The sequence below is a fragment of the Penicillium antarcticum genome (genome assembly GCF_028974205.1).
Source record: "Penicillium antarcticum strain IBT 31339 chromosome Unknown utg000002l_segment0_segment0, whole genome shotgun sequence".
NCBI classification, from domain to species: Eukaryota; Fungi; Ascomycota; class Eurotiomycetes; order Eurotiales; family Aspergillaceae; genus Penicillium; species Penicillium antarcticum.
The window spans coordinates 4,192,931-4,207,058 of NW_026695300.1; the positions used below are offsets into that span (position 1 = coordinate 4,192,931).

Here is a 14,128-nt window from a genome sequence, read left to right on the forward strand (position 1 = left end):
GCCCCAGGTTTTATAGAATGCAGTCTTCTGTACAGCATCACGCCCTTGTCTCACAGGCTCATCCCTTGGCGACGTAGCTCCGTGAGCTCTGCTTGCAAGATGGAGTACACATTGAGAGTCGTTGACATGGTTTCTTAGCTAGCACTGCAACTTTCCTGTGCCCTTTTATCACCTATCACCAATACTCAATCTACTGTCATGAATGAACCGTGGAAAGGTAAGTTTGACGTACATATACGACTGTCCATTGACTCGTGTTTTTCTTTTCGTAAATCACTCATAACGCAAGTTTTCCATACTCGCTTATTTCATTTATTTGGTCTTTCCGGAAGGGATGTTGAAGAAGACGGCGGGCGAGCCGGGAGAGTAGGCCCGGTCAACGCGGTAGTAGCCCTTGCGGTCGAACTGGATAATGTCGTTGACCTTGAGGTCGGCAACGTTGCAGTCAGCAACACCAGCCTCGCGGAACTCGGTCTGGGAGTTGAGGCAGTCCTCGAGCTTGTCATCCTCGGTCATGGCGTCCTTGTTGAGCAAGTAGTCAAAATCAACAAGTTCGACGGGGACGGTGTCCTGATCGGTAGCGAGCCAAGTGACCTTCTTCTCAGTCTTCTTGACGTCACCGGCAAGGTGCAGCTCAAGCTCGAGGTCGGTGATAAGACCGGTGGCGGTGTCAGTGGTGATCTTGCGAACGATGGCATTGCCCCAGTTCATGAGGGTGATCTCCTCGTCCTGCTTGAAGAGCTTGACATCCTCCTGCTCGAGAACAATAGAAGGACCGAAGACAACCTTCTTCATACCAACAGCGGCGTTCTTGGCGTGCTTAGGCTTCTCCTCGGAGTAAGGGGCGGGAGAACCAGTGACAGTGGTCTTGACAACGTTCTTATTGGAGATAGCGGTGTGGCGACCAGCAATAGGGTCAATGTACTTCTTGTTAGTAGCCCAAATAAGAGCCCAGTCGAAGTTGACAATGTTCTTGGAGGGACCCTGCTTCAGGATGAACTCGCGAAGAGCAGGAATGGTCATACCACGGCGGCGAATACCACGGATAGTAGGGAAACGGGGATCATCCCAGCCCCAGACGACGCCAGCCTCAACCAGCTTAGTGAGCTTACGTTTGGACAGAAGAGTACGGATGAAGTTCATGCGGGCGAAGTCCCAGACTTGAACAGTGCGCAGCTTCATCGTGTCCAGCATCCACTGGTACTGCGGGTTGCGGTCACGGTACTCAATAGTACGGAGAGCATGGGTGACACCTTCCATCGAATCGACGATGGGGCAAGCGAAGTCATAGGTGGGGTAGATCTTCCACTTGGTGCCGGTGCGGTGGTGAGGAGCAGGGTTGCAGCGGTAGATGACCGGGTCACGCATAGCCTTGTTAGGGCAATCGAAGGAAATCTTGGCACGAATGCACCAGCGAACACCCTCGGGGGTGCCAGTCTTCATGTCCTCAAGGCGAGACAAGCTCTCCTCGACGGAAAGATCACGACGACCGCTAGGAAGACCGTCGAAACGCTGGGCGGCCATAGTCTCCTTGTCGGTGTCATCAGCATAGGCGTCGCCCTGTTTGATGATCTTAACACAAAAGTCGTACAGCTCGTCAAAGTAGTCGCTGGTGTAAGTCATCTTGTTGGGCTTGATACCCATGAGGGCAAGGTCCTCCACGATGGCATCCTGGAACTCTTCCTTCTCGTTCGAGGGGTTGGTGTCGTCGAAGCTATTACAGATTGATTAGTCTGGATGTTTTGTATGCGATTTCCAGTTTTCAGCTTACCGCAGAAGAAGAGTGCCATTGTACTTCTCATGCGCAAAGTAATCGTTGAGAAGAGCAGCCTTAGCGTGACCAATATGGAGGTATCCACTAGATATGCGTTAGTCTTCAATATTAACAAACCGAGGCGCAAACAACTTACGAGGGCTCGGGAGGGAAACGGGTAACAACACCGTTCTCAGTGTTCTTGAGAGCAATATCATAGCTGGCACCTTCCTTAGACTTGGCGGTCTTTTTCTCCTTGGCGACAGCGTTCATGGACTCGAGAGCAACGGAGGTCCAGGGGCAAAGCTCTTCAATGAAACGGAACCAACGGGTAATGTTCACAAGGGTACCCTTCTTCAGAGCAGCAACAGCAACTCGGTTGCCGCGGAGAGCACCCCAGAGAGCGATGTCCGGTGTAGACAAAGAGTATCCGACAATAAAGGAGCGCAGGAGAAGGTGGGTGTCAATGCGCTGGAGAACAGGATCGAGAGCCTTGAAATCGAAGGTGTTCAAGAAATCCAACTGAGAGATCCACTCGGTTTCCTATAGACTGTGTTAGGGCATGCTATAGACTTGGTGGGGTAAGGGTAAAGCTAACAGCCTTAGCATCCTTGCCAATTAAGAAGGGGAAGCTCTCGGTAAGGCTTTGGATAACACTGATAGTTCCAAAGACATTGTTGGTGCCGCTAGTGAGCTGCACAACGGCCTTGTCACCATCCTGGAGGAGGGCAGTGTCCTCATAGGAGATGTTGATGACGGGGCTGGGGCGAGCCTCGTTGATGGAGGTTGCGATGAGAACCACGGGCAGGATTGCAGAGTGGTTGGCACGAGTGGCCACCTTCAGCTCGAATTGAGTCATTGCGCAGAAAGTGAGTGACAATGTGAAGTTTTGGCGGGGCAGAGTCATTATCTACATGCCCGTGCGGTCCCACGTTTCTCCGGCCCGAGAGCTTTCCGGCAGAAAACAATTGCATCGTCCGGCAGTTCAGCTCAGATCAACGATTGCCAGCCATGTCGTCCTTTGGCTCCGTCCTGCCTAGAACGGCACGCGGAATTCTTTCATCATGCCGTGTTCCGTTACGGGGGCCCTCGATTGCTCCCGTACTCTCCAACTTCCAGCAGGTTCGAGGCCTCAAGTCGAAGCCCAAGGGCAAGGGGAAGGAGCAACCTAGCAAGAGCCGCAGAGGCCCGCAGACATTCAGGCAAAAGGATTTGAAGGCTATGCCGCAGTTTACCCTCTGCGATGCCATGCGGTTTGTCTCCCATGTCTGACCGGGATCCGTGGATGATTAGACATTGACATCTCCAGATATATCCGAGCCATCGAAGTCGGCCGCGAACCCACTGTCCGCAAATACGAACTGCACATTCGCCTGAAAACAAAGCGAGATGGACCTGTCATTCGTAACATGATCCGATTCCCGCACGCCGTCCAGACCGAATCCCGCATCTGTGTCATATGTCCTCCCGACTCGAAACACGCCAAGGAGGCGCTCGCCGCGGGTGCTGTTCTGGTTGGTGAGCAAGAAGTCTTCGATTTGGTCAAGGCTGGCAAGATTGAATTTGATCGCTGTCTTGCTCACCCCGACAGTTTGCCCGCCCTCAACAAGGCCGCGCTTGGTCGTGTCCTCGGTCCTCGGGGTTTGATGCCCAGTGCGAAGACTGGTACTGTCGTCGAGAACGTGGCTGAGCGTGTGGAGATGCTCCGCGGTGGTACTGTGTACCGTGAGCGTGATGCCGTTATCCGCTTGCCCATTGGACAATTGGGCTTCTCTCCGGAGGAACTGCGCGACAACATGCGCGTGACCATTGACCAGATTAAAAAGGATGCTTCCGGGCTAACTGACCGTGTCAACAAGGAGATCTACGAAGTTGTGAGTATTTGGACTGTCTTTCATCTGGAATTGGCCTCTAACAAGGTACCAGGTACTGAGCTCGACCAACGGACCGGGCTTCTCACTCAACGGAGAGTTCCGCACCGACGACTCACCCGAAACCTCTGCCTTGAAGGGCGTGTAAACTACTTGCTACTTTCTTATATCCTTTGGCGTGTACAAATTTATTGTTTTATTAGGAAGCATTTGGTGTATCATGGTATCACTGATGAATTAGACACTTTCATAAGACCCGAACGCCGACGCTATGTATGCAACCCAGTCCATATTGAGAACAAGCATGCTGTTTTTATACCTTGAGGTTTTTAAGTGCAGCTACAGCGCTGACATCCTCACCCATCAGATCGTATATGCGCAGAACGGCCAATGTCCTGGCATCACGTTTTCCGCCTGTAGTAGTAGCCTGCTCCAAAGCCGACTTGAGATCCAGGAGCAGTGTGGACTTGATTTTGGTGACTCTTGGTTGCAATGAAACCAAAAACGGGTGCTTCTCACCGACTCGAGCAGCAATCGAGGTCAAATAGACAAACTTCTGGGCATGTCGTTCCAGTTTCTTTAGTGACATTGCCGGTGTGCCATCCGCCAGTTCCTCCTCGTCACTGCCCTCACTCTCGCTACTGTATAAATCTGACTCTGTGTCCGACTCCTCTGATGATTTGACATCCTGCCGTAATGAATTGGCTTTGATCATCAGGCGATGTTCCAATTCCTCCACGCGATCTGCGTAGTCCAGCAAGTCTTTGCCAATGTCGGCGTTCGTTCGTAGCCGCCGCTTCTCGTTCAGCAGCTCTTCCACTTCTCGGCGCCGGGTCTCGACCTTGTCCCGAATAGCTTTAACATCACGTTGGAAGGATAGCACGCCGACTTTGACTCCTTCGACCTTCTCTTCGCCCCCGCGAAGGGAGGTCCCTAGCGAGAGGAAGTCCTGGTAGTTCTCATTGACCAGATCCAACAGCTCCTTGTTCAGAGATTGCTCCAACCCCCGCAGCTCTTGTCGCAAGTCTTCGAGACTTTGGTGACGATTTGTCAATGATGAGAGAAATGTGGCCGGGTCAAAATCAGGCGCGAGGAATGAAGTGCGGGATAACGGCTCGGGGAAGGGGAGGCCGGAGGGGTCTTCGTCGAATTCCGAGGCAGAGCCGTCGGAGTCGCCGAACTAACATACATTAGATAACATACAGACTCAATGCTTCAAGATGCATACCTGGGAGCGGTTCATGGTGCAAGTGGGCAGTGGATAGTCAACAGGCGTGGCAGATCGGGGAAACGTGTTGTCGGTCTTGGCACGAGGTACAGCTTCTCCGCTTCAGACATCTGATTTACACTAATCTGACAACGCATGGGAATTTGCATTGCACATGCGAGATTCATGCACCATTCCAGAACTGAGCTGAACTTAATTACCGGTACGTGTCTTGTGCCCTCTCAGAGCGGGGCTGTCTTGTGTCTGCATTGTCTCCTGCACCCATAGTGTGGATGGAGTCAGACACACTGTCTGCGCGCAGGGACGGATCCCGGCTGTTGTCTGCCCTTCCTCGACAAGGATGGCCCCGAATGTCTCCGTCCCACGCGCCTCCAGTCTTCGGCGCTTCGGGTCCCTCCTACCAGGCATATCCGCGGAACTACGAGTCTGCCGCTGAAGAGTCAGACCGGGCATATCGTACGACGGCTTTGCGCCAACTGACTGGAAATCCGAGACCTTTGTCCCGCAATAGCCGGGTTAATAATCTTGGCTCCGAACGGCGGCCGTCGACTTTGCCTACGCGGCCGGTGTTGGTGAGGGCTTACTCTGGCGATGTGGAAGATATATCCTCTCGAACCTCTACTATGCCCGCGCGCCGATTCTTTCCATTTAATGGCTCCAGGGGCGCGGCTTCTGCTCAGCCTCAACCTCAGTCGGATGTGACGCTCCCGTCTGATAAGGACTTCAGTATCGAGAGTATATTGCAGGCCATCGAACCTGATATTCGTGGCACTCTGGACTCCATCGCCGAGATTTGTGGTCGTAGCAAGCTGAGTCTTGCCAACGAATATGGAAGTCACATTGCACCTTTGGGTGAGATCTGTGCTCCACCGGGGGGTTTAGGACCTGTCGAGGAAGCCAGCCCTAGCGAGGAACAGCGGTCCACCGACAACGTGATGATCCAGGATGAAGATGTCAATATAGCAGATGCCGGGCGGGACATACATCCATTCTCGTTCCATCGGTACTTGGAGAATCTACGACATACTGCATCTATGCATGAACAGAACAGTGCATACCATCAACCTGGCACTGCCCAACCAGAGTCCTTGCTGTCTCCTAGAATGAACCCTCAGACAGGCATAGGCACGGACATGGGCTTGGATAACTTGCCGTTTACGCGTGAAATTGCATCAAGGCCCAAAAATGGTGGCCGTGATTTACTCTCCAAGAATGCCGTTACTAGTAATATGACAGCGCAAGCACCCAACATCGCCACTCCAGCTCTGGTATCCGAGATCCATCTGGACGCTAGAGCCGATGGTCCTTCTTTTAATGAAATTCATCTTCTTCCCAGTGTCTCTCTCGACGCACCAATTATGAGAACGGTGGCACCGGAACTCGTTCAGTCTCTCCTTGGTTGGCTAAGATGGACTGCGGGTATTGCTGGGCCAGATTCTAGTCCTGCTTTACAGTCGGCCGAGGGTCGGCTACGTGCTATGCTTGATCGTGCCGGCAATCAGGATACTGTTCCGGCTATGCTTTGACAAATTATTGGCCCGACGTGGTCCCTTGTAACGAGATATGAGAATGACTTTGATACATGATAACCTGTTACGGCAGCCTTGAACGTCCTTAGGCTCAACTACTATTTTCCTCTACTTAATTTTCCTTCGCCGGCCTTTTCCCCGTTGCATCATTGCCATCTTTACTGATATACTTCTCAAAACTTGCCTCAATTCAAGGCCATTAAAGCAGTAGTCAAAGTGAAATTAAGAGTGGGTATAAGATTAAAATTGAAGCTACAATTTAGTTTACAAATTAAATTAAAAGGGAGTTAGAAGTATACACAGGGCGTAGCTATGATATATGGTGAAATTTAAAGGACCCTCATCCTTGATATTTAGACCTATCTCTACAACTCTTTGACATTCGCGGCTTTCCAAGCGACTTTGAGATTCATCATAACAGTGACAAAATTACCGAGCTTGGTCAGATCAAAGCTCCGAGCTAGCAAGGAATACGGCCACATTGCTGATGGGATCTACAACAGTGGCCTTATGTCCTTCACACCTCCACGTTTATATGATCTAAATGGCTCACCCGAGGCAGCACTTGAAAAGAAGAAAGAGAGGTTACGTTAGGGCACACATAATGCATGAAATAACGCCTTCGCTTTAAAGGGGTCATAAAGAACTTGTCCGACACTTTATAGTACTGCGAACAGAGTTATGATTCCTGTCGTATGAGAGCATCGACTGTAATCTAGGGGCATGACTTAGCTAGGGCCACAACTACTACCAACAAAGTATTCCGCCAGAACATCAGATAATTTTGTCTATTGTAATATTGTTCCAATTGTAGAGAACGGAAAGTATAGTTAAGTACACGTAGTCAAGCATAAGATGGACGATCTGCGTGTGGCTCCTCTGGCATATGATCTGGAGACTGTTCTATGTTGATGCGTCGAGTATCGATGTTTTTATCTAATTACATCTAAAGCCTGAGTAGTAATGTACTTGAACTAGAAAATATTGGGTTTACTGCAATTAGTATGAATCATATGAAGGGGCCAAGCAGGCCATTGATTTCTGAGCTATGTGGCTCAAAATAACATAAGGTAAATGCCACCGGGATAAAACACACCAGATGTACGACATAAATCATACATCAAACACGCCCAACACCGCCTGCAAAATCCTGCCTTAGCAGACCTACAGATGCACAAAATCAACAAACTATCATCAATGTCACGCGTACCAGGTGTATCAAGAGAAACACGTAAAAATCATAATAAGCCACAGATCAAACACCGTTGCGATAGATTTGGGAGCCACCGGAACGAATCTGGACCGTGTCTCGTCGCTGGAGAACCACCAGTGCACGGTTAAGGGCCTGCTCTGTGTAGTTTTTGCCCTCGACAAACTCGCGGCGCAGGGTTGCCAAGCTTGTGCTCCAGCCGATGGGAAGGCGGCGCTTCAGCTCGTCTTCAATCTTGCTGGATGCCTCCATGAGATCTTTGCTACCTTGGCCTTCACCCTGGGTGACGGCATCCATGGTAGATGCAAGGAACAGGCGAATAGCCTCATCCACGTGGGCTTCGCTGGCGATCGGGGACAAAGACAACTTGGCGAGAGACTCGGAGATACGGACAATGGCTTCTAGTTGACGAACGGTGATAGGAATAGATGACCGGTTGTTCGATTCCATCTCGGCCCTGTGGACTTGTTTACGGATGGAGACGAAGTGGGATGAGAGCTTCTCTGCAGCTTCCGGGGACAGGCGAGGCGCACAGCGACTGGAAGTGAGGTTAGTAAGTGAAGGGTGGGATAGTTGTAAGTGGACATACCTGCGACAATAGCTGATATAGCGCTTCATCTGGTCGACGGGGATTTCAGCCTCAACTTGCTCTTCCACACCACGACCACCCATGTGCACACCCATGACGTGACGGGCAATCTTCTCGTCACGGCCGCGCTCGTGGTCGTCACGGACAATGAAGATCATATCGAAACGGGACAAGATAGTAGTCTGGAAATCAATGTTTTCACCAGGAGTCTTGAGATCGTCGTAACGACCAAAGATGGGATTGGCTGCTGCTAGAACCGATGTTCTCGAATTCAGAATCGTTGTAATACCGGCCTTGGCAATGGAAATAGTCTGCTGCTCCATTGCTTCGTGAATGGCCACACGGTCCTCGTCACGCATCTTGTCAAATTCATCAATACAGACAACACCACCATCAGCCAATACCATGGCACCACCTTCGAGATAAAATTCGCGAGTGGTGTGGTCACGCTGCACGGAAGCAGTCAAACCGGCAGCAGAAGATCCCTTTCCAGAGGTGTAAATAGCGATGGGAGCAGCCTTTTCGACAAATTTCAACAACTGAGACTTGGCAGTACCGGGGTCACCCAGCATGAGCACGTTTATATCACCACGAAGCTTCATTCCGTCGGGAAGGATCTTCTTTGAACCGCCCATCAGAAGACAAACGATAGCTTTCTTCATGTCGGCGTTTCCGTAAATAGATGGGGCAATGCTTCGGGCAAGCGCATCATACAAGTCGGGCCTGCGGCTAAGCTCCAAGAATTCCTGCTCCTCTTCCTCAGAGAAAACTCCACTGCCCTTGGCTGTCTGGTCCAAATCGGAGCTGATACCAACCGCGCGCAGATAGGGATTTCGGATGGCAACCGCGGCGTCCTTCTTACCACCCTTTGCCTGGTAAATCGAGAAAATACCCATCACTGTACAGCGAGAACCGGGAACAACTCGGTTGGCGAGATAGCGGTCTGCGGAAATGAGAACGTGTCGCGGCAATTCACCAACGGGCACCTGGTCAGGGGCTTCCTGAAGCTTGAGAACTTGCTGGTCCACAAATTGGCATTTCTCATGGTGAACGACATAAGGATCCAGGGGGCAATTTTCACCGGGGGCCTGGTCACCAGGCTCCTTGACTCGACCGCATCGCCGTGGCAGCGACAAACCAGAGAAACCGCCGTCGACACTGATATTTTCACTGTGGTCACAACCCTTGCAGCGGATGTGCACAATAGTTGACTTGGAAGATATCGTGGAAGCTCCAATCACGATTCCAGGAATTCGTACAAGATGAGAAATGTTGGTGGCATTGAGGTCACGGATGGAGATGTGCGCTGCCGAGGAGTGGAGGAGCAGCTGGTGGGAGGGGAGTGTGATGTCTCGCTGGCCAGAGTAAACGATTCGAGCAGTGCACTGCTTCAAAGCTTCCTCAAACTAGTCGATATAAGTACAAGTCAAGATGGACCGAGTATTAGATACTTACAAGAGGGATGATGTCGCCGGGCTCAGTGGTTAGCTTGTGGGCCAACTCCTCGTTGTAAGAAATGAGATGGGCTATGTCAATATCGCAGTAGTACTGTTTCACAAGAGCATTTTGCCGTAATTGATCACTGTTGTACTATTAGTGGCCATTGCGGCCCTTGCAAATGTGGGATGCGTACCGGTAGATGAATGCATTATCCAGCTGGAATTCCAGTACGAAATCCCGCAGGCGATTTTGAATAGTCTGACGCGATTCATCAGCGCCATTTGTGCTGGGCGCAAGGACGCTCAAAGTATAGGGGGTGCGTCTATCCATAGTGCAGATGTGGGCAGGTTGGATGGATGAGCGTTGGCGGAAGGGAGTAAGGAACTTTTGTGGAAACACCAACGCGACGCGTCGAAGTTGGTTCGCGCGTTAAGTGGTTTGGCCTGGTTTCTGAGGCAGGAAATGGATAATTGATAGTCCGGGGACGCCCAGTGTGGTTAGTGTGTTCCCCGATTGGGGGTGAGCTGTCATGGCCAGCTTGATGGCAACAAAGCCACTGCAAGCATTCGACTCACAGTCTTGATCTCGGACCGGAATTGCGAGTCGCAGGAGCTGACATATTGGCATTGGAAGCTGCGCCAGAGCCTGTCACAGCACAATCAGGGGTTCACTCATTGTCATGATCAGATAACACGGAACATCTCTACGATCGACCCTCCCCCGGTGGCCGTCCGATCTGGCTCGTGGGCGTGAACAGCCATGTCAAACAGTCCCCGGAAATCAATTGATAGCCTGGCTTCGGGGGTATCCTCGCCCTCGATTTCATATTCAACAGGCCAGTTGGAGTCTCCCCGCGTGCCCCCTCAACGATACCCCCTGAGGAGGGGATCAACGGCGAGCTCTATCGTGAGCATCGGAGGAGTGCTAGACTCTTCTCACCATCATGGCTCAATCGCAGAGTCTGGTCAGAATGGTACGTGCTCCAAATATACCACAATTCCTATTGCTAACGTCTACGTAGCCATTTCGACCCTCCTCCAGCCTCCAATCACACGCACCGGTCTTACGGCTCAGAGTGCAGTGTCGAATCCCGGTTACAAGCCCCCATCGTCGCGCGATATACCCCCAGTCACCCTGACAAACATCACACGTGTGGACCCGAAGGCGTTTCAACCGTACCTGGCGCAAGTGGGCTCGTTGTACGATGTATTCCAACAACCAAAAGAAGGCGCAGGAGAGGACACACAGTCGACACAGGCCGCCAAGTCTCCCAGGCCAGACTCTGATCGCGATTCTTTGATGCCATGGTCCCCGGAACGGAGATCCTCGGTCATGTCGACCAGTTCACGACCATCGTCACCCTATGATACCCGTGGTCGACGCTCCTCTGGCGGTCGTGGCCGCGGTCCCGCTGTAACTCCTCTTTCCACAATTCCTCCGGTATACTTCGACGAAGGGTTCCATTTGGAGAATCCTCGCACATTCGATGTGATATCAGAGAAATCCGACGTGGTTCGACCGCCAAGGCCACCAACGAAGGATGACAAAGGTTCTAATGGGAGCGCCCTAGAGCCAGTTCAAACTGGCAGAAAAGCACTAGCAACAAATGCCATTCTTCAAGAAAAGCTGTCCTGGTACATGGATACTGTGGAGATTCATCTAATCTCGTCTATTTCAACGGCATCAAAATCTTTCTTTACTGCCTTAGGGTCGCTTCGAGAACTACATGCGGAAGCAGCTGACTCGGTGAATCGGATACAGTTGTTGAGGAAGGATTTGCAAAAGATCGATAAGGAAATGGCCTTGGGTGGACTAAAGATTGTCAACTTGCGACGCCGAAGGGAGAATGTACGGATGCTGGCTGCGGCCGTGGCGCAACTTCGTGATGTGGTCGAATCAGTATCTCGATGCGAGGAACTAGTTGAACAGGGCGATATCGAGGAAGCTTCCGATGGGCTTGAGGAAGTCGAAAAGCTGATGGCCGGCGAGAAGATCTCTGAACGAGCCGCGGCGGAGGATGCGGAGCACGAAGAGAAAGCTCCCCGGCGTATTATTGATCTGCGAGGCATCAAGGCATTGGAAGGAGCATCGGAGGATCTCGCACAACTACGTCAGCGCATTGGAATGGGCTATGAAACCCGATTCTTGAATGATCTATTGGGAGACTTGCGACAGCATGTCAAAAATGTGCCATCGGATATTACACTTCAGCGCTTGGGAGCTTCATTCCAGCGACAGAGGGGTGGCAATCGATCTGGAGTATCGGTCTCGCCTGCGTACATGAATTTCAATAATGAGTTGCGATCCCAACTGGACACCCAGCTCAATGGACTTGCTCGATCTCGCTACACGATGTCAGCGGCAACCTCTTTCAAGACTGCTGTTCTGCGAGAAATGAAGGGCCTGATTCGCAAATATCTACCCAGCTCCAGTGATGATGACAATGAATCTATGGTTTCATTGTCAACGCATGGCGGCCAACAACTAAGTCAGCAAGAGAAGTCGTCGATCCTTGCTCGCAATCTGCGCGCGCTCGATCCAGATGATGCGTACGCAATGTTGGTCAACGTGTACACTGGAATTAGCGAATCTCTCAGACGACTCAGTGTTCAAGTTAAAATTCTCCTCGATATCGCCAGTGGCCTTGGAAACTCCCCAACGTCTGGGGTTAAATCACCACCCCGAAGCCCCAATCCAGGAAGCCCCAACCCACAAAGCTTGGATCAGGCTGTGAAGTCCCCACCGATCGGCCCCACAGCTTCTGACATGGCCCAAGATGAGATCCTCCAGGTCTTAGACATGTCAAGTCTACTCGGTCAAGCGGTTGATATCGCCCAGTCCCAGATAACAAAGGTGTTGAAGGTTCGATCCGAGCAGACCGCCCAGCTTTCCAAAGAGCAGTTCCTGCAATACTTTACGCTTAACCGACTGTTCGCTGATGAGTGTGAGGCCATCTCGGGACGCAGCGGTACCACTCTCAAGACCATCGTTGGCAATCAAATCCGCGATTTCGTCACCCGTTTCGGTGATAGCCAGCGCCATCAAATTGTCAAAGTCATGGATGCAGACCGCTGGGATGCACGAGATTTCGGTGACGCTGAAGTCACAATATTGACACGGATTCTGGAAGCAAGCACCAATGATATTGATGCCTGGACCGAAATCTCAAAGATTTGGATCCCAGTTTCCGGAAATGAACAAACTCAGCCTGAGAATGATTCCGCTGCCAACGGCACAGACAAAACTAAGGTTCGCACCGCCGTTATCGACGAGCAAAAGTACATTCTTCCCGATTCTGCTGTGGCCATGATGCGCACCATCGAAGACTTTGAGTTCCTCATGGCCAATATTCCCAGCATGATGCAAGATATTGCGCCCCACCTACTCGATATCCTCAAGTTGTTCAACTCTCGGTCATCGCAGTTGATTCTCGGAGCTGGTGCTACACGAAGTGCTGGTCTGAAGAACATCACAACTAAGCACCTTGCCTTGTCATCGCAAGCACTGAGCTTTGTGATTGCCATGGTTCCTTATGTACGGGAATTTGTGCGACGGTCCGGACAGGCCAACCCATTAATGGCCGAGTTTGACAAAGTCAAGCGACTGTGCCAGGAACACCAGAGTGGTATTCATGAGAAGCTAATGGATATCATGAGCTCGCGATCGTCAGTCCATGTCAATGCCATGAAAAAGATCGAATGGGATGCCAAGGGTGGCTCCACTGCCGTTCACCCTTACATGGAGACGCTGGCCAAGGAGACAGGCACTCTGCATCGGGTCTTGAGCAAACATCTCCCAGATATGACTGTCAGCATGATCATGGTTCCAGTATTCAACAGCTATCGAGACCAATGGACCAAGGCCTTTGAGGAGGCAGATGTGCAGACCGAGGCCGGAATAAAGAGGTAGGTCTCTTTTAGTCACATCTGAATCACTCATGATACTAACCAAGCAAACAGCATGCAAGCCGACGTCGAGCACTTCCGAACAAAGTTGAGCAAAATTGAAGGAGCGAACGAAGTGGGCGATAAGCTTCTCGAGGTCATCAAAGCTAAGACCATCGCCAGTGAACCTGAGAATTCAGAGCCGCCTGGTGAGAAGCAAACACAGGACAAGGGATCTGAATCTCCCAAGTCATAAATGCTCTCCTTAACGGCCACTCACCCCTATATACATAATTCCCCTATCACCTTGTTTCATCGCTTTACGCACCCTGTTTGAGCTGTACACACTTCTTGTCATTTTGTGCTACTACATGACTGTCCATCGGTTGCATTTATAGATCTAGCCTGGCGTTTGTGAACATGAATAGGATGTCTGTTTCAATTAAGACGTCATTGCATTTTCTAATAAGTTCCTGTATTCATGTGATGAACATGGCGAAGGGTTTAGTTTATCAAAAAGTTCTACTGACCACTAAATTTAGGCACTTGTGGTCTATTTTGGCGCGCATTCTTTGTTCCTCTAGGCCAATCTCGTTCAATCAACATCCAGTCCCACCAAAAGCC

The 14,128-nt window shown here is 51.0% G+C and overlaps 6 protein-coding genes across 6 annotated transcripts; 3 read left to right on the forward strand and 3 right to left on the reverse strand.

Annotated features, from left to right (window-relative positions):
- Positions 1 to 312: 312 nt before the first annotated feature.
- Positions 313 to 2,612, reverse strand: N7508_002560 (glutamate--tRNA ligase GUS1; the record flags this gene model as incomplete). Its single annotated transcript, XM_058460626.1, has 4 exons — positions 313 to 1,714; positions 1,772 to 1,858; positions 1,911 to 2,296; positions 2,352 to 2,612. The coding sequence occupies 4 exons, from the start codon at positions 2,610 to 2,612 to the stop codon at positions 313 to 315; spliced, it is 2,136 nt and encodes a 711-aa protein (XP_058324158.1).
- A 152-nt stretch (positions 2,613 to 2,764) lies between these two features.
- Positions 2,765 to 3,772, forward strand: N7508_002561 (mitochondrial 54S ribosomal protein uL1m; the record flags this gene model as incomplete). Its single annotated transcript, XM_058460627.1, has 3 exons — positions 2,765 to 3,006; positions 3,063 to 3,627; positions 3,680 to 3,772. 3 exons carry the CDS (start codon positions 2,765 to 2,767, stop codon positions 3,770 to 3,772), a joined length of 900 nt encoding a protein of 299 aa, XP_058324159.1.
- A 165-nt stretch (positions 3,773 to 3,937) lies between these two features.
- On the reverse strand, positions 3,938 to 4,867 carry N7508_002562 (COG2 family protein; the record flags this gene model as incomplete). The annotated part of the gene is made up of 2 exons (XM_058460628.1): positions 3,938 to 4,804; positions 4,853 to 4,867. 2 exons carry the CDS (start codon positions 4,865 to 4,867, stop codon positions 3,938 to 3,940), a joined length of 882 nt encoding a protein of 293 aa, XP_058324160.1.
- Positions 4,868 to 5,202: 335 nt separating this feature from the next.
- On the forward strand, positions 5,203 to 6,378 carry N7508_002563 (uncharacterized protein; the record flags this gene model as incomplete). The annotated part of the gene is made up of 1 exon (XM_058460629.1): positions 5,203 to 6,378. One exon carries the CDS (start codon positions 5,203 to 5,205, stop codon positions 6,376 to 6,378), a length of 1,176 nt encoding a protein of 391 aa, XP_058324161.1.
- A 1,258-nt stretch (positions 6,379 to 7,636) lies between these two features.
- N7508_002564 (MCM DNA helicase complex subunit MCM5) lies at positions 7,637 to 9,950 on the reverse strand (the record flags this gene model as incomplete). The annotated part of the gene is made up of 4 exons (XM_058460630.1): positions 7,637 to 8,129; positions 8,181 to 9,586; positions 9,636 to 9,762; positions 9,814 to 9,950. 4 exons carry the CDS (start codon positions 9,948 to 9,950, stop codon positions 7,637 to 7,639), a joined length of 2,163 nt encoding a protein of 720 aa, XP_058324162.1.
- Positions 9,951 to 10,379: 429 nt separating this feature from the next.
- On the forward strand, positions 10,380 to 13,760 carry N7508_002565 (vacuolar protein sorting-associated protein 54; the record flags this gene model as incomplete). Its single annotated transcript, XM_058460631.1, has 3 exons — positions 10,380 to 10,593; positions 10,642 to 13,525; positions 13,580 to 13,760. 3 exons carry the CDS (start codon positions 10,380 to 10,382, stop codon positions 13,758 to 13,760), a joined length of 3,279 nt encoding a protein of 1,092 aa, XP_058324163.1.
- Positions 13,761 to 14,128: the final 368 nt, after the last annotated feature.